Genomic DNA, 19,963 nt, shown 5'->3' on the forward strand with positions numbered 1-19,963 from the left:
TACTGCTACCTACTTATCCATGGCTTAGAAAATAATATGTCATTAGTAGTCTTTCAGGGCAATCTGTCGCACCTGAGAATCTGCTCATGCAAGGCTCAGTGTGGGAGCAAATAAGGAAATCATTGCTGTAAATAGCTTTCAAGAAGGCAAGATGAATTTCTGAAGTATAAATATTAAGGCTTTCAGTGAGAGCTAATGCTTGTTTTTTGTTTTGGGTTTTTTTTTTTTCCTCTCAGTTCATCCACAATGGGGAATGAGATACTCTGTAAGAAACCTTTGCCATAGCCTCTGGAAGGTTGCAGAAAAGCATTTTTCTACCTGGTGATGTTTTTCAGTGCACCATTTTTAAATCCAAATGAGTTACTAATTTTACCTTGGTGATGACCTTTGGACTCTACCAGTTAGCATGAACTACAGTTTTCAAACATACATCTTTCAATGCCTTTGTTTCTCTCTTCGACCCCTACTTTCAGCCATTCAGATATGTTGCTTTTGGTAGGTCTACACTGACTGGTACAGGCACAGCTCATTTTGCCCAGATTGCCAGGAGGTCATGTGGATGGGATTTTTGTTTTCCAGTCTGACAGCTCATTTTAAAAACAAAAGATGGGGACACATGGTTGATTCTCTTATTGTTGTTTCTGTCAGATTCCATTATCCCTAAACACTCTAAAGATACTGACTACTTTCTAGGAGTAACTAGAAAGTTACAAACTAATCATCTACTTTTTTTCCCAAGTTCTTAAAAGGTATTAAAATATTCACAAAGCATTGCCCCATAATTCTTATCTACTTGGAGACAACCAGGAAGATTAATCTGAAGTAGTTTTCAAGCAGTTTAGTTTTAAACTGCATTCAGTCTATGTACACATAATTATTCAGAATGAAAATACCCTTAATCTGATGTTTTACTTTACTTCTAAAATGAAGGCTGCTTTAATTCTGGGTAGGAGTGTCTGTATAAGGTTTTAATGCACTTTAAATTCACTTTGAGTAACCTGCACAGTTGTCCTCAGAATTGACGTACTTGTGTCTTTTTCTGCTATGCTTAGTGCTTATTGTAGTGGCAGTTGCATCTGTGCAGAGCGAGGTCAGCCTGGCACCATTCTTCTGCAGACTGCCTTCTTTTATTTGTCACAGTGACTTTGCTACCCTCTGGGCAGCTCAAAATTTCTCATGAAAACAACTCTGTATTCCACAGAAATCATCTTTTTAATGCTTTCTCTTGCCCTTATCTGTTCTGAGAGAACATGGCATATCCTCAAAATTGACCAAGCACTGCACCTCATTTTGTACAAAAGAGACCTTTTGTACTCATGACCATCGGGATAGCTGTAAAATAATCCTGTGAGATAGGACAACAATACTGTCATCCTCTTTCATCTAAAAATGCATTATGTCAAAGCCCAAGACAAATGATAGACTTGAACCTATATTTCCAAAGTCCTTGTTTAGCAGCCATACCCCTGAAGTAGCATTCCTCTTTATCAGGCCACTCACACTCCAGGAAGATGTTCATACAGTTCCAAAAATAAGTGTCTACGAACTGGACAATTTTCAAGGTCATCTAGAATCCCTCACGAGATGTACATTCTGTCAAACCCTTCCTCCAAACTGACACTACACAAGGAGAGGACTGGTCCTTAAGGAAAAAAAGAATTTTTGTTATATACAAATCAAAGACACCCAAAGCCACAAAAAACATGCCATTTTCTGAAAACTGAAGTTGAGCAATGGACTTCATGGTTTGCCCATGCTGCACATGCAGCAGCCTCTGAATTGGAGCTGGCTCATTACAAACTAAATCCAAAATCAGAGCCTCACTGTGGCAGTCAACTCAGATTTGAGAACAGAAGTGCATTTGTGTGGTAGAAGGATATGTATCCACTCCATGAGGCAAGCAATACACCTTTGTCAATTTGCAATCTGCTGTGCAGACTTAGTACTAGATCATATGGGCTCTTCACTTCACAGTGCCGCGTGGTGTAGGTATGTTGTTGGCCTCTTACTCTTGTTTAGTTCAAGCCAGCAAATTAGGCTTCAGTCCTGCCCTGGGAGGTGCACTTTTGCACCCATGTTGAAGCCAACAATAAAGGCTGTAGGATCAAGGACCTCGGCTGGCAGAGTTAGATCCTTGCTGAGCAAGTTCTCAGCCTGGTGAGCATCAGTGAAGTGCTTTGTTGGAATCACAACCCTTATTCACCTGGACTGGTGAAAACACTTGTGGATCAAAACTCCAGTTTTTGCAAAGGTCAAATTTCCTATCCATCTCTGACAATCCTACTCTGTTTCAGAATGATGAAGATTATCAATCGACTGCACAAGTCTATGATGCTCCTGCAGTATTTCTCCACCCAGTCTTGGGATTGGTCTTCAGATAATATGAATATGTTAATGAGTCATCTTAACCCAGAGGACAAAAAGGTAAGCACGTCCTGTATATGGATTGCTAAACTGCAGTTCTGTTCATCTGCAGCAATCATTTTTGGTGTGTGGTTAAGCCTTTAAAAGACACCTGCCTAGATGACTGGAATTAAACTTAGATAGAAATAATGCATTACCCCCTTGTTTTATTAAATAACAAATCAGGAACAATCTATTATAGGAAGATGTTTTCTTCTGAGATTGTCCTGCTATGAAGGTTTGATAGTAACAACTGAGGCAGTAACGCAATAAAAAAAAATTATGTTTACATGCTCATGCAAGCACTTGGATTAGTATCATCCATTAAAATAATGTGATTACTAATTTAGAAAAGATAATTCAAGATCATCGATTACTAATTTGGAAAGGATAACCCAAAATCATTGATTACTGATTTAGAAAGGATAACCCGAAACTGTCGGTTACTGCGCTAGTAATTGGAAGCACTGCTTATCCCTATTTGAAAGCTTTCTTGTTCACTCTTAGTGAGAGGACTCTCAACCTCAAGGAGTTACCTTAACCCAGCATCCCAGGAAAAGGGGAGGGGAGGAGGGAATACTCACGGTCCAGCCGGAGAGGGTGGTCAGGTCATGTTCCCGTCCCTGCTCAAACTCTCTTAGCTGCCCAGTCTCTTTTTATACAGCTGGGGCTCTGGGCAAACACTGCTTTTGCTGACCTTTGCGAGTTTCATAATCACAGGACTGTGTCTGCTTGGAAGGACCCTGCTAGCGAGGCAAGACCACAACACCTCTGTATCGCTTCTCCCCTCCCTGCGGGTCCATGCAGATTCCTCGACCTTGTCAGGCGGCAGAGTTCTTTAGTCCTGTTAGCTCTTCTAGTCTGCAGCCTTGAGCATATCAGGCCTTGCACATATCAGTAGGCAGACTTCTTCAGTCCTGTTAACTCTTTACTCGCTCATCAGAGATGTATTGCAGAAACAGATGAATCAGTAACTGAAGTCTTTCCAGCTAATATGGCAGCTCTCTATCTTTAGCTCTCATGTTTCTATTGTTTGGCCTATAAACAATCTAGATTTGTTTCCACAGACAAAATAGATTGTATGAAGGGAGCATGACTTTATATGCTCTATGATCCAACTGTACTGCAACCTTTGTGTTGGGGAAGCTAAAGCCATCATATGCAATGCTGGCTTATTACCTCCCGCATGGTTGGCTGCATAGACTGGGGTACCCAATGGAGTAGGAAAGCTAGGGACGTTCTCTTCTGGATGGGCACACAACATTTTTCTTTCTAAGAAGAAATGGTCAATTCCAGCCTTCATGTCAGAGCTCCAGGCCCTGAGAATCTCAGGCATCCCCCTTCATGGGAGGATATGACCATGTTAACTAATGTCCTGTACAGGGACCCCAGAAAGAGAATAGCAACAGTAATGCAAGGATCTGTGCTAAAGGTAGTTTTGTTGTAATCAATTAGTCACTGAAATTCTGTGTAGCATTCCCAATATCTCTCACCCTAGTTTTCTGTGTGTCTCGCTTTTGGAAAACTACGGAGCTCCTTTACAATATCACTTTCTCCTCCCTCTGTTCTGGCAGTCCCTGGCTTTTGGTGGATGACCTGGATGGAATTCACTTGAAAGATTTTGGCATTTTCATCCATGTTGATTTTAATGGGCACTGCCTCAGGAAGCTTAGTGAACACACAGTGTCTTATCCTGAGCAATAAAAAAAAGCTCCTGTTTGATTCAAATCCTCCGAGAGCAGTTATTTTGCAGGATGTCACGTTCTGCTGTACTCTTTATAGGTTTGAAATACTTCTTCTTAACAATGGGACTGTAACTGAAGGACTGACAGAACACAGAGAGTAGGAGAATTTTGCGATATGCACTGAATCCAATGCTGCCACTACTACATTGCAAGCAGTACTTAAGATAGCGTACGGGCAGCACAGATGTCTATACATATCTGACAGACACACTGGGATCTGCATAGTAGCTAACCTTCTGTGTTTGACACAGTTAGGCAACCCCTCTCTGCTCAGTTGTTGCTATTCTGATACCAAAACTCTTGCACCAAACCAAACAGCCTGTATTGAAAGGAAGATACTTTCCAAGTATCTTCCCTTTTAAGCCCTTGTAATTAAGAAATGTTGTTCACTTCATTCATTCATTAAAAAAAAAAAAACCTTCTCTACAAAACCATTTCCTCTTTACAAATCAAGTTGTTTCTTTGCTCTAATAGACAGACAACCACCTCAGAGCATTGTTAACAATTTTTCCAGTATCAACATTTGAAACTAACTGGTGTCATTAGCTCTGCAATGAGATTTCTCAATGCCAAACAAAAGAGTAACCCATTCCTTGGATTCCTTGGATTTCTATCGATGTAGATGCTGAGAGAGAATGTAGCACAGCACAAAGTAATAACTGATGCAAAGGTACCTGTTGATTAAATGTCCAATTCATTTATTTACACTCAAAACATAATTCTAATGACACATCAAAAAACTGCAAGAAGGCTTTCAGATGAATCAGCTTGCATTAGTGGAATGCCATTTTTCTTCCATGCTTTATAAATGCATATATATGTATGCATATACATATATTTATGTACAAGTGGCCACCTGAAAGAAAAAATTATCTTTGTTTCCTCTAGCTAACACCACATTTCTACTTGTTTTGCCCAAATTCCCAATTGGGTAAGACAGGGATGAACATTAATGCACAGATTTGAAGTACAGTTTGTTAGTGCCCATCTCTTCTTTGAAACTTGATGGCTTTAAAAACTTAGCAGAGAGCGCCTTACCAGGAGCAGAGGACAATGAAGAATTGGTGCTTAAAGTGTACTTGTTTTGAATTCTGGCATTTAAATACTGCTCTTTGTCTTTAAATTCCAGTTGTACAACTTTGATGTTCGCCAGCTGCATTGGTCAGAGTACATTGAAAGCTACTGCCTAGGTGCTAAGAAGTACTTGCTAAATGAGGACATGTCTGGGATTCCAGCAGCAAAGCAGCACTTAAGAAAGTAAGTCATACCCAGTGACAAGGACCACAACTTTTGGCTACCTTGAATGGCTCTTGAGAAAAATTATTCTGTTTATATTGCAACAAGTTATTGTTGAATAATATGCAAGATAGACTCAGCACAGCTTCTTTTTTATGGCAGAGGGTTCTTGGTGTAGGATTTAATTTTTTCACCCTGTGAGAAAACAGGACTTAGGATAAATTTAACAATCAGAGGCTAGATATTATGTCTTTACAGAAGATGTCCAAATAATGAAGTTTTACAATGCATAAGAGGAGTCCATGAATGCAGAAGTTCCAGGTCATTCAGAATTACAACAGAAAAATGAAAGTCAGATTTAGAATTTATGAAGCTCCTAAAAGCTTTTAGCAATTCAAAGGGATTGCGTAAAAACTTTAAGCATGCATTGTATTTTAAATTTCATTTTAAAGTTGAAGTTTCTAATCATTTGGGGGGTGGGGGGGGATATGCAGATTGGCAAAATGAGACAGTCCCTCTCCAGTTCAATTCAATACTCTACTCTTCTTGTCTTCTCCAACCCTCTTACTGAGAAGTGCAGGCAAGAGGAGAAAGAGAAACTCTTGTGCAGAATTTGCCTGATGATAGTTTCTTTTAAGAAAACCATAGCTGTGCACTGTAAATAGTAGACAAATAAAAGTAGTTGCCAAAGGAAGGAATCCTAAACAAGTCCCTAGTCATTTAAAAAAAGATTTATAAGACCCTCTGTAACAATTGCCTCAAAAGTCCAAGTAGGAAGTATAATGTTAGTGTTAGAGTTTACAAACTAAATAAAGGACTCTTACAAAAATTGAACCATTCTTGGGCTTATTAGAAACTGTAGAAACAAAGATGACTAGCATCTCAAAGACTCGATAATTCCATTTAAATACATGGTTAAAAAAACCCCAAAACCTCCAGCACTGCAAAAGTGAAGGCTACTGATGATTATTGAGTAATTACCCAACACTATAGGTGGGGTTTCACCCAACAGGAAAGTTTTTTCATCAGCCCCAGCAAAAATCCTCCAGCCAGTCAATGATCCTACATAATCAAAAATAACCAGTATACCCAAATAGAGCAGAACATGTTGGACATTTCCTAGTTCATCATTTAGAAATCACTTCTCACTATGAATGCAGTGTCTACACTGGTCTGAAAGGAGAATACACAAAACAACAGAGACTTGGAATACAGATATTCAACCTATCCCATTAACTATTCACTACAGCATAACATCAGCACCGTTCCTGGCAGGATGGTACTGTGAGACAAAGAAAGACATCCTAGGCTCAGTGTCTTCACTAAAATAGGAATGGCAAAAAGCTCAAGGACCACTTGTAAAAAGGATTTCTTACAAAATTATCTGCAGTAAATGAAATACAGTGATACGGTTTTGGGGTGGGTTTTTTGTGTTTCTCTGTAATATGTGTCTCTCTCTTTCCCAGGCTGAGGAACATCCGATATGCATTCAACACCACCCTCCTAGTGATTATCTGGCGCATTTTCATTGCAAGGTCACAGATGGCTCGAAACATCTGGTACTTTGTGGTGAGCCTCTGCTATAAGTTCCTTTCCTACTTCAGGGCATCCAGCACCCTCAGGCACTGAAGCAATCCATCAGCACCCAGCCTCTTCCAGAAGGACCTCCATCTCCTCTAATCCACAGCTGTGGGCATCTGGGCCTGAAAGTAGCAGAAAATCCACTCCCTCCAACAGCAGCCTGCATTTATTGTGCACTGTTATATGTTCACCTTTTTAACTTTAACTAATGCTTTAATGCATGGTGGTCTTTCTTCCATAGGAGCAGGCCGATTTTTAAAGCCATAACTGAAGCTTTAGGAGCAGGTCAAGCTGGAATCTTTAATCCAGAGTCAGATGTGCAAGAGTATGGATTAACCAAAGTCACTGTCTTCCCATGTACTGCCTAGGCTATCTCAATGCTACCTTCCTCCTTAAGCAAGGCAAAGTTAAGGGCATAGAAACTTGGAAGAAAGGGGTGCAATCAGAGAAGAAACAGTTGAGGAAATTAACCTGTGAGAAGTCTTCCTAAAGAGGCTATTCCTTCATTCTCATTCAGTGAAATGGTACCTTATTGAAAATCATGATTTCACATTGTCCATTTTTCAAAACTTAGAGAAAAAACAAAATCACTTATAATAGGCCAGTGAACACACTGAACATTTTTCAGCTTTTGTTTTAGATTGCTACTGAGGACTGATACTTTCAAGCCATAATTGAAGAGATGCATAGAATTCATGTATCTGCGTTAACTGTGCTCACTCACAAGCTGCTTTATTACAGAGAGGCATTTTTCTCTCTGTGGTTAAGCTTGCAGTTTATCCTCTATTATAAAGCCCTGTTCTTGCATTTATCACTTCTGATTGGAACATTTTTTGGGGGGCTTGAAAAATGCTGTATTTACTCTGAGGATGAAGAGGAGACTTCTGAAAAGATTGAATAAAAATTCTGAAGCTTTTTTTGAGGAATAGGTCCTTTTTCACCCCCCTCCATTTGTCTGTAGAAAATTTCTATCCTTGTAGCTCAGAAGCAGCCTGTTACTGCCCTTCAAACTTTCATTATGGCTAAATCACCCTGCAGTTGGTCACTTGCACTGGCCAAGCAAGTATAAAGGAGTGTAGTACGGAGGGAATCCAATCAGGCCAATTCTGCTACCACTGATGCCAGTAAGAATTAAAGGGTTCAAAACTTGCTTTTGTTGAGGATAGGAAAGATTTCATTGACTTCTGTTTAAAACCAATTATGCTCCATGAAGGTAAAACATTTTGTCCTTTGTTGCGGTTTAGAAAGGACCTCAAGGATCCTACTAAAGCCCAGAGCTATAGGAGATGTTTGTTTGACTTAGTGACAGATGTCACTGATTTTGGAATGGTGGGTTTTAGGTATGAATTCCTGTGGGGAGAGAGAGAAAGAGAACCTTCTTCAAAGTAGCTGGTGCAACGATGGCCCTACCGCAACAGCAACAAATTTATCGTGCTAGCAGATTTTTAAATTCAAATCTAATACTGGAATATTTTTTATTTTGAGTAAACTGAATAAGCACTTTAAGATGATGAGACTTCAAAACAACTACTTTTTGAAACAACTGCAGCATCCAACTTGGCTAGTCTTGTGTCATTCTAGCTGTCTGAAAAAGTACATCCCAAAAATTAACAGAGTGGTTCTTTTCAGTGCTGAGAATAGCAGAGCACTTACAAAGCTGGCATTCTTTAAAAGTTTTACCTGTTTTTGGCAGTGAAGACAACAAACTATGACAGCAGTATATTTTTGTCTTAGGTCTCCAAGCTGGTTCAAAAGTCTTTTTAAAAGAACAAGGAATTAATTCCCCCCCCTCCGTATTCCCTAGAGGTCTAGTTTCAAGCAGTTGCCAAAGGATGCTTGCAGCAGAACCTGACCAGAAGCACACTGTCCAAAATGGCAGGGCTCTGCCATTGCCCGTGAAGGCCTCGGTGCTTGCCACACATTGCTTCAGACCTATGTGCAGGTAGGTTAAGCACCCAGTTTACAAAGATGCAAGTGTTTTTAAGGTCTTCACTTGAAAACATACTTTCACTGTACTAGTTGTGAGCCAAGTGTTTTCCAGCTCTAGAAAAGTTTGCATGCTGTACATTTCACATTAGCAACGTGTCACTGCCTGTGAATTCAGGAGCAATGGGTTCAGTCACCTGGGGCTGGACACTTCATGTCCAGTGCTTCTTTAGCAGCATATATCACAAAGGTCAACTGCATTATACTTGAATGACTGGCTAACTAACTTGGCTATGCAGAGACTGCATAGCCTTGGCAGTGAAGCAGGGCTCTATAGGGAGTCCTCTGCATTAGAAACTATTTGCTCAAGTAAATAATCAAGTATCAGCCAGTTTCCAGTCTTTTCTCACATGAAATGTTAAAAACAAAAATAAAAGTGCAGACTATTTTGAAAGAAACTTAATTAAAAAAAAAAAGGCAAGAATCCTAACCAATATCCTAGAAGTCTCTTTTTAAGTGCCTACCTTATGTATAAAGAGAAGCAACAGCTAAGGGGATCATAACTCTTCAGTTGTCCACATGACGGGGAAAAAAAACAAGTCCTGCAGAAGAGTCAAATACTGCAGACAGTAGAGCACCTACGACATATGGCTGAAGTACAGAGACAAAACCTACTGTTGCTGGGCTATGAGTAAAGTCTCCTGCCGTCCCTCCCCCAATCCTTGTCATGCCGTATGTTCAACAAATATGCCTATAGGCATGCATAATTACTTGCACAGGTTGTGTTGTCCCAACAAGTCTGATACATATCTTTGCTCAGTATCTGAACTATATCTGGAGTGAATCCAGACCTGCAAAAAGATGCTTCAGGTTTCACTCAGAGCAATGGTGATGACATGGTTTAAAGCGCTTCAGCATTTTGTTGAAGGTAACAGAAGTAGCAAAGTTACTACTCATCCCTGCAAAACAGCAGGAGCTGCTGGGGATGTCAGAAGCATAGATGTTGCAGATGGTTCATGCTATCCTGGCAGACTTTCACAACCCACACAACCTTGCCCGCAGCTGGCTCCCAAGCTCTGGCCTTACCTACGGGGAGATCGAGCTATTAGCTTTCCTTAACACAGACATAACATGTGGTGAAACTTGAATCTTTAACCATTTTCTTGCGGCTTCAGATATTTTCAGGTGATTGTCTGAATCGCAAAAGTATTTCAGAAAAACCTCAATACAGAGATTGACACCTGGCAATGGCATTTTGGTGTCAATCCTGGCTGTGATCATGGCAAGCTGGACCCGGGTTTAAAACTTGTTCTGACCTCAAGCAGTGACTTACCTTTGGGGTTTTCCTGTGTGTTCCTCAGTGCATTTGCATTTGCTCTGAAAAAACTCATGCTTTGGGGAATGTATCTAAAAGAAAAAATCCAAGTGACAGCTACTTTTCTTTTTCTTTGTTCCAGCTCTCTCTCTTTCATGTATGCACACACCCTTTTGGCAAACTGAAACCCAAATACAATTATTAAGTTAAATTAGAGGTCCTGTAGAGACCAATATTTGGGGACCACATATTTATGTGAAAAACTCAGGAGCAGATATTACACATTATGGTTGAGGGCTAGCGAATTAGATTTTAATACCTGTATGGTTGAAGCAGGACTCAGGCTTTTTACAGAGGAAAACATACAGGGGAAGAGCCCCTTCAGCATTTTGTTATCAGTTGGGTTTCTTGTATTAAAATCCATGAATAAAAGTCCCCCCACCCCTCCCCAGCCTGTGCCCTAGCTCGCAGCAGGCAGAACGGAGACCAATATTAGCAGTCATTCTGCACAGCCACTGCAGAAAATATCTGCCACAAGACAGTGCAATGGGATTATCAGCTGTAATCGTACCCCCACAGACTTGCAGTTTATCTACCCACTTACAGTGTCAGAAACCTGCATTGCTGCTACAAAAATAACATGGGAACACTGCTGAAACCAGTGTGCTAATGTTTTTGTTAATACTATGCATATATGCTAGTCTGTAGGCTATAGCTATAAACTGCCGTGTGAAAGTAATGAAACACTGAATATCATTTCATTGTCAAATAGCAATGGGCATAAGTCATCAAGCTTCCAATTAAGAAGAATCTCTTTTTTTATTAAATAGCTATACAAAAAAAACCCAAATCCCTAAAATTATTCTGAGTTTAAACTGCCATTTGACTGACAAACAAGGCTGTTTATCTCCAGCAAGTCTGTTGTAAAAATAAAATTTCTCGATGCTGCACCTCCCCCCTCCCCCAGATAACTTTATTAAGAAAACCCAGTTCTTCCTTGGCAGGGCGAACAGACATACTGATATATTACAGCTTGTTGGCATATTACCCACCTCTTCAGGAAATTTATTATTTTTCATCTTCCAAGAAAATATGGTTGTATATGTTATGTCTGTGTGTATATTCACATCTTTCAGCACACATTTTTCTCATACAACATACCAAGATGGTAAAAACAGTGAATATTGTACTGAAATGCCAGGCTGTCCTTGTTTGGTATGCACTGTTCTAATTCAGTTATGATGAAACGATAAAACCTATCCTAGTTTCCTATGCAAAGGAAACCTAACCTGTAGCACTATTAAATAATCAAATCATTATCATGAATAAGCAACTGGGAAAAGAGGGAGGGGGGCACTCTTTGGTTTGTAAATAAGCTGCAGCTTCATGTTTGAAAGCATGCTGTTGCTCTTCCGGCATTGCAGAAAGCACGGGTGAACTTTTATTACAATTAGGCTCTTTATTCTTGTGCAGAGTAAATAATATACTGTACCTTCCACAAAAGCTAAATGGTGAATATCCCATTTCATGGTGCTAAACGTTGGTAAGAAGGCTGTACAAACTTACCTAAAGATGACTTAAAAAAAAAAAAAAAGGTATTTGGAGAATAATTAAAGATGTACTTTCCCACTTTTCTCTATTGCTTTAAAAAAACTGTGGATTGAGTTGTTTTCTTCAGATTAACATGAAACTGCTTATAAAAAGTTTCTTGTTCCTACATAATCTTGGCAGACCCCACTTTATGGTAAAGTACGTATTCTCCCACTGTCCAAAGTTTATATGGTTCTATCTGCTATTTCTGTACTCTTGTTAGCTACGAAACAACTTAATGTTATAAATCTTACTTATAAAGTTTCTAATTTAATGGTGTAATCTTTTGACCTCTCAAATCTGATAAAATTGTAAAGCCACAAATTATAAGAACCTCAGCCATAAAATTGTTAATATGAAGTTTATGTTATTTTAAACATTTAATAAAACAAAATATTTTAAAACTATGGCTATTTTGCATCAGTTTACTTAAGCTGCTAAAAAAATGTGGTTTCTTGCTGGCCATTGCAGTTGTGCATAGGCTGCATCTTTACCATGCTGCAGCCTGGCTTTCAGACTGTGCAGAACTGAAACCCCCAAAGACTTGCTGCACAGGCAAAAAAAGAAAGAAAAAATAAAGAAAAAATTGCTATTTTTAACAAGAATCCTGTGAGGCTTTAATCTAGATACCTACAACCAGGAAGAGTGCATCTCTGATCAGTGTCCCACCAAAAGGCATAGGGCTAGATCTTCAGCCAAGATAAATTGGTAACAACCAAAGTAATTTCCTGAACAACATAACATTTGCACCTGAGATCCTTTCCCCCAAATTCCTAGTTTTACGAGTTATGGACTTTATTTTACATTTGGAGTAAAGTTAACTACAAAATGGTCCTCTGGCATAGAGAGATTTTAAAGTCCGAAGAAATACGATATGTTTTTACTTCAAGACCCTACCATACAGCAAGAGAGTTTAAGAATGTTACTGCAAACTGGAGAAAAAAAAATCCTGTTTAATGTGTGTATCCAAGAAGCGCATGTAATACTTCTTCAGGTTGTTGGGTATGCTTTTAATCTAGCAATTCTCAGGATTGCCAAAAACATCCTGACTCTATGACAAATATCATACTTCATGAAATGTCTTCGAGGCCATTTAGAAGTAGTGGCACAGTAAGTTAGATAATGAGATCACTTTGACAAATAGCAGGACTAACTAGAAAGAGCTTTTTTACAGGTAGAACGCTTTACCTTTTCCTGTTCTGAAATCTCTTTTTTGATGAAAAATCTTGGTTGGGAACTTCAGCAGTCAAAAATCTGCAACTGCCAAAGCAAAGCTACAGCCTCAAAGTCTGAGTTCAGGAGGTCTGTCAGTGTATCAGATCTTCAGGAGAAAAAAAGCATTTATATTTTAACACTAAAGCTTTAGCCTAGTAATTTTTTTCTAGTTACCTACATTGGAAGAGCCTGAAATCAATACATTCCCTTAGCTCCTGCAGCCGTTCTGTTTTCAAACACATATGCAGAGCACAACCTACCACCAGTCCACACTCATCTCACTTAGCTGGCCTACTGGAGCTTGTCCCCTTTCCCACCATTGAGAAGCCACTTTTGCACACCCAGGATAAGTTATGGCTCTTGCCTTTGCCACTACTCCAGTCCCTCTTCCACTATTCTGCAGGAGTAGAGGGAGAAAAATTTTAGTCACACACCAAAAAATATGTTTTTTCACATTATAAGGTTTTTCACACAAAGAATAGTTGTCAAGTTAAGGTGCCGGGCAAACCAGCTGCAGTGCTGTCTGCCCCATACACTGAAGAAGATTCATGAATAGGTAGCTCATTTTAACCTTTTCTATTAAAAAGAAAAGGAGCAAGAAAGAGAGAAATACCTTGTGACACCTATGATCACTAAAGCAGTGTTCAGCAGGAGCAGAGCAGGAGCAATCACCCTGAGTACTGAGCACAAACTGGAATTTTGCTATGTTTTGGTACTTCCCTTTTAATTTCAGTGACTGCGATTCCCTGCAATAATATGATTTGCAGGAAATTTCAATTCTATAAATATATATATTGTATACCTTGTATAAATGTGTGTGTGTATATTTATATGTCTCAAGACAGAACTGGTCGAGTGACTTAGGGATGCAACACTGTCACAACATTTGGCAATTAAATATTTCCTGAGGAACATATGGATGCATGTACAAACACACACCCCTACACACAAAATGCTGGAGAGCAGGGAAAGAGGCCAGATCTAATTTCAGTAGGGCCAAATCCCTTTATAGATGTATTTCTGGAAAGGAGGAGGAAGGAGAAGGGGGCAAGGGGGGGAGGGTTTACTATTGATTGTCATTAAAATTAAGTGTAACAGCATGGTATCAAGGTGCAAGCATGCTGTAAATAGTGGCAAACCATGCACTACCAGCTAAAATAACAGAAAACTAATTTAATAGAAAAAAGTAGCCAGAGCTGGTTTAATTTCTGTACAAAGATGAACCATTTCATCTCCTGTTTTAAAAAGCACACATATTCAGTGACTAGAACTTTAGCTTTTTTTTGGCATATTTTAAATGTTAGAAGTTAAATGCCCTTTTAACAATAACCGTTTTTAAATTTAGGGGACAGGGGGGAAGGACATGGTGGATACAGAGAGACAAGTATTTTTCCGTTTCTCTTCAACACTTTCTACAAAAAAAAAAAAACATTTATTTTCCTAAAACTAAAAAAAAACTTAAAATTTTGCTAGCTTTTAAGAGCAGCATTTATCGAAAAACACACTATGATGTGTTTTTACCAAGTATTATCGATAAAAATAGTTTTTTCAGGAGTCAGAAATTAAGTATATTTTACTAATTCCCTACCAAAAATCATATTTATCATAAAAAAAAAAATCTGTCATGTTGGTCTCATTTTGACAAACCATGAACACATTTCCTTTAAATTTTCCCCAAAGGATTTTTTTTTTTGGATTGAAAAACAAGAATACCTCTTTGATACAAACAAGACAAGACACAACCGGATCGATTCTGAATAAAACTATGAAGACTGAGGTGGCAATTGGCACATATGACTAATTCTGGAAGAGAAAGGTATTTTTCTGCCATATAAACAGACACTCATGCAAGCAATTTGTTACTTATCACCAGCTGGGCTATTTCTTCTAAACACTGGTAGAAGTGGTCTTGTGGATGGTAGAGCACATAGAGTGCCAGCAAATACCAATATTGACCTCTCTGCAACAAAACAACACAGGCTAAGTGCACATAAAACATCTGTGTATGCATGTGTGTGCATATATATATATATATATATATATATATATATATACACACACATATATAAAACATACATATATAAAAGCCTGGGTGCCCCAGATTCTGCAGGTCTAATCCAAGGCTGAAGGCCAGGGAATTTGACTAGGGGCCAAATTCACCATTACATTCCTGAAAGGCATATTTTTGCCACAACAATCAGTTTGGCTGTTTTCCTCTTCCCATTCCTCCCCAAATAAAACTTCCACTATCCCAAGCTCATGTTTTCCACACTCTTATAAGCAAAGCAGCTCCCAAGTTTCCTCTCTCCTCACAGGTCTGTGCTCCCAACACACACACACACACACACACACACACACACACACACACACACCCCTCTATAAATGTATTGATTATTATTCTTTTATTATACAATGTTCTGTATCAGAGAAGAGGAAGAAAGAGAGGAAGTTCCAGCGAGGCCCTTGAGGAGGTCTATGGGCCAAGATTAGAGGGAAGCTGACTCTTCACTGTTTGACTGTGAAGGGTTTGTGACAGAAGTGGAGAACTGTGCCTGAAATTTTTCAGTTCCTACAATATTAACTTGATGGTCTATAGTTGTTTGATGTAGGTTAAAGCAAAAGTAGGGGCAAGGAGAAAAAGAAGAGGGTGCCCCAGTTTGCACTGAAGGACTCTGGAGACAAGGTGTAGCTTTTTATCAACCTTTCCAACAGCCTCCTGCTACTGTTACCACCACCACAACCTTATTCCAATGTTGCCCAACCAGGTTTAGAAAGAGAAATAAAATCTGACCCATGCTATTCAAATTATACAGAAATAATTTGTCATGCTTCTCTTTAAGCACTTCAGTGGCATTAGGTATTTGGCTTTATAATGATGCTCTTTCATCAGAACTGCATTTTCACAGTCTTGCTCTAGGCTTTGCAAGATTTATACTACATCTCCTAGTCCAATAATAAAAGTGGAGGATGTTGGTTTTCTTTTTGTTTTTTGTTTCACTTTGTCTTTTTTTAAAGCACAAATAGATGATAAGCCTTTGAGCCCTACCAGCTCCTCATGATGGTCGTCCTCCGTAAAGCAATAGTAGTGTCTAGTAATCATCTCCCACTTCCTTGCAATATAGCAAAAAGTTTAATGCAAGAAAAAGAGTGCTAGCATTATCATAAGCCTTCCCTAAATGAAAATAATTTCAAATTGTGAAACCCAGAGCATACATCAAAGACATCATTTTCATTTTGTTAACCAAGCTTTTCTTAAAATATTGTTTTCCATTTTTTATTCTAAATGTGATCTGCAGGGAGAAAAAAAATCATTTTTCCATTAAGATGCATCAATGAATTGAAACCATCAGCAAGAAAGTTCAAATTTATTCTAAAGAACAAAGAATTAGAAAGGTCAACCTGCAGCCTTCCATATTTAAAGCTTTTATTCTGATGACATAGCATTATCAAGCCAAATGATCAATTAAATAAACTAGGTAGATCATATTACTTTTTATTTTCTGAAAGAAATAAAACAGGGGGGTTGATGTGATGTAGGCGTACCAATCCTTAGCTGATATACTGTAGCTTATACAGTGGAATAAGCATCAGTTCTCAGGGGAAGGGATCCCAGCCAATTGTTTCTATTTTCCTCAGCTAAGTTGATAATCAGAAGTTATCAGTGTTCATTAAGAATAGACTCCACATGTCCCGCTTATAACTGCCTGAATCGAGTTTATTTGACACCAAAAAGTGCTATGGCACAGTGATAAAGTGGATTTCTGGACTCCAGCATTCATGCATTGAATGGGATACCCAAGCAAAGGAAACAACAGCTGTCTATGGTTCAGCTGGATCAACCCACCTCCCCATTCAAAGCCACGAGAGGAGCACGGGCTGACCAACTTCTCTTGCCAGAAGTGACCTGATGATAAAAACTCCTCTAATTCCCTGTCCTGCAAGTTAAGGGGTGACTTTCTCCTACCAGGGAAACAGCACACAATATACTGCTAATTACATTAGCTTCACCCAGCCCTAGATGTAAAAGCCACATCAAAAGTTCTGCATTTTCTAATGGTAAGCAATGATTAATTTGGGAAGCCACCCAGAGAGCACCTCCATATCCAAAGTTTTATCTGCCCTATAGTTACACTGTTCATGCTTCAAATGAACGAGGCCACCCAGCTGGTGATTCTGATTATATCACCCAAGGCTAAAAGAGCCTTTAGCCCCTTGGTAGTAAACCCTAGGCTTGGGATAGCACAGCATTAACCCAGGTATGATGCTTTCAGATAAAAGTCAGCTCCTTCATCAGCAAGTCAGAGCACAGGATAGTCTGTACTTCTGTGCAGTGTCATGTCCCAAAACACATCTGAACAACTCCTCCCAGAACTCCTTGGCACCTTGGACTAGTTCTTACATCCAAGCAGACTGAGCGAAGGAAGGGGAGCCAGAAAACATGCATTTCTCTTTTGGACCCAGATAACTTTTTATCCTGCAGTGTCAGAGAGAGGGACAAGAAAAAACACAACTCTCCAGCCCTTACCCTTTTAGATTTCTTTGGGGTTCAGAAATGCAACTTTCTACCTCAGCAGACGATGGTAAGGAACCTCCAAGGAGCTGTGCAGGACATACAACCCCATTTATTTGTGACCCGACCCCACATCTCCTAATTGTAGCCCAGAAAATAGAAAGCATCATATTTCCAAAACACCACTGTCCTCTGTCCCAATGGCATTCAAAGTCACACCATGCATTGCAAGAGAGACTTCCAATGATCATGACTGCAGCCACCAACAGGAGGCTCTGAGAAAGGCAGGCTTCTCCTTAGACAAACCTTGCAAATCAGTTCTGGCACCTAGCAGTCATTCACATGCATAACTAACTAACCAGACAGCAGCTGTAAAGAAAAGAATGGGAATTTATATTTAGTTTGAGAAGTCAGTCAAATGGCTGCTTCTCACTGCCTGGGTGGTAAGAGCCACATGTTCCCAACATACATGATACAAGCCTGTCTCTTTAAAAAATACATTGTAAACTCTTATTGTCTTTGCATTTATTGAGTTTTCAATTCAGATTTTTTAATTAAATTGCCATGGAAAAGGACATCAGAGGCTTATAGTCTCCCCTTTACTTTGCTGGGAAGGAAGCATTTGTTTGCATTTTGTAAATCTAATGAGATTTTTATGAGGTGAGAATTAACAAGCTCTGCTAAAACTCAGTTCTGTGATACAAACTTAACTATGGTAACAACAGCTCCTGCACAATAATTTAGTTTGTGTACAGTTTATCTACTACCCCTCTTTTTCTCATAATAAGGCTCCCGAGGTGACATCATGTTGGAAACAGGATGGGTGCTAACCACAGCAGTTAACTTTTATCTCAGTTCAAGTTACCTTGCGTCACCAACCACTAGAATCACTTCTTCAGGTTATTTTCTCTCCTTCCACTACACCCATTTTGCAGTTTTGTCACACACTCTCTCTTCCACGAGTCGCTGCAAGGCCTCCTGACCTCAGTCCCCCTCCTGGAGCTGTGCAGTTTATAATTTCTACCTCAGCACCAAGCCTGAACATCTCTGTATTGAATCATCTCCAACATCTTCAGGGCATTTTTCCCAATTCATCAAGGTCATTTCAAATTCTAATCATATCCTCTGATGTCTCAGCTGTCACTGCCAGCCTAATGTCATCTCCAAAGTTGAAAAGCACACACTATACTCCAAAAATTGTCATTGTTAACAAAACTGCTAAGCAGTGCCAAACCCTCCCATTTCCCCATACCTCTCCATCTCTGTCTCATCCTCCCCCTTTCAGCCTTATATCCTCCATGGGGAAGTTTGTGATAACCAATGCTATGGGCCAAGCATGAACTCTCACTCTCTTCCACGTATAATGGGAGATGACGGCTCCCTGTAGAGTTGTTCTCATTCTCGTGTCCCAGCCACCCCAGCAATGACTGCTGGCTGCTGCACCACACAGGCTGCGGATGCCCTCATCCAGGCAGCACACTTACTTAATGCATCACTCCAGCCTGCCACCCCTCACCCTAAACATATTATGCCTCTTCCCAAATTCATGCTGCTTATGCTTGGTGGGGTGGGGTTGTGACTAGCCTTGGGCAAGTCTAGTTTGAAGCTCTCCTGCCTGGCTCAAAGCAGCTTGGTGAACTCTTGATGTGCCTCTGAGCCGCTGCCCCTTCTCAGTGGATGAGAGTCTGGCAAAAGGCAGCCAAATAGGTGGTATTTGCCTACCAAAACCAGGGGAAACAGAGCAGGGACGGAATACAGCTCCTACTCAAAAAAAAAAAAAAAGAGCAAGGAGGAGGGAAACCTTTCTAATTTTTAAATAAACAACAAGGTGAAGGGAGAGGGGGGCTAAAGACGGGAGCAAAGTAGCAGTAAGGGAATCTGGTTCTCTTTGCCCCCCACCAAGATCTTCTTTCTGGGGGAATAAATGTGGGCGAATGTGAGCATGGCAAGAACCACTGCCATGAGGTATGGTCACTGAGGCCAGGAGATGCAACATGCAGCTGTGGCCCCTCTGCCACAGGGCTGTCCAAGGCTATGATACGGCTGTGGGTGAGGATGGAGATGGCAGCAGCAACAGTGGTACAGCAAACATTGTGGGGGATCACTGAAAGAGGTTTTTGCTTTTGAGGCAGTCCCACATCTGTGAGGGCTCTCAAGTATGATAAGACCTGCTGTCCCCAGCTAAAGTGGAAGAGCAACTAAGCAGCTTTTGCAACAAAGCAGGTGAAAGCCCAAGATGTTGAGCCACATCAACACATGTGCACACAGCAAAGCCTTACAGACGGAAGACACTCATTGTGCAAAGCAGCAAAGAAATTGTTTGGCAGGATAGGCAAGCCGGAGTGCTAGAGGTAGAAGCCAGGAGAGAGGAGAAGAATACAGAGCAGTCCCAAGGAAAAGATTCAGGTTATTCCATGTCCATGGGACAGTTTCAGCTGTGAA

General features: G+C 40.0%; 1 protein-coding gene across 3 annotated transcripts in view; it reads left to right on the forward strand.

The window, feature by feature from the left end:
- The window catches only part of LOC112966499 (fatty acyl-CoA reductase 1-like), a 157,779-nt gene extending 145,628 nt beyond the window's left edge, over positions 1-12,151 (forward strand). For 2 of the 3 annotated variants that reach the window (XM_026066697.1, XM_026066689.1), the window contains 3 exons: positions 2,295-2,424; positions 5,278-5,405; positions 6,851-7,118. In XM_026066697.1, coding sequence (XP_025922482.1) covers positions 2,295-2,424; positions 5,278-5,405; positions 6,851-7,013 — 421 coding nt within the window. In that variant the 3' untranslated portion in view covers positions 7,014-7,118. Of the gene's footprint in view, positions 1-2,294; positions 2,425-5,277; positions 5,406-6,850 lie in introns of all 3 variants that reach the window. The other variant, XM_026066681.1, reaches the window with a different exon arrangement.
- Positions 12,152-19,963: the final 7,812 nt, after the last annotated feature.

The sequence above is a fragment of the Apteryx rowi genome, unplaced genomic scaffold, assembly GCF_003343035.1.
Source record: "Apteryx rowi isolate R43461 unplaced genomic scaffold, aptRow1 scaffold_1031, whole genome shotgun sequence".
NCBI lineage: Eukaryota > Metazoa > Chordata > Aves > Apterygiformes > Apterygidae > Apteryx > Apteryx rowi.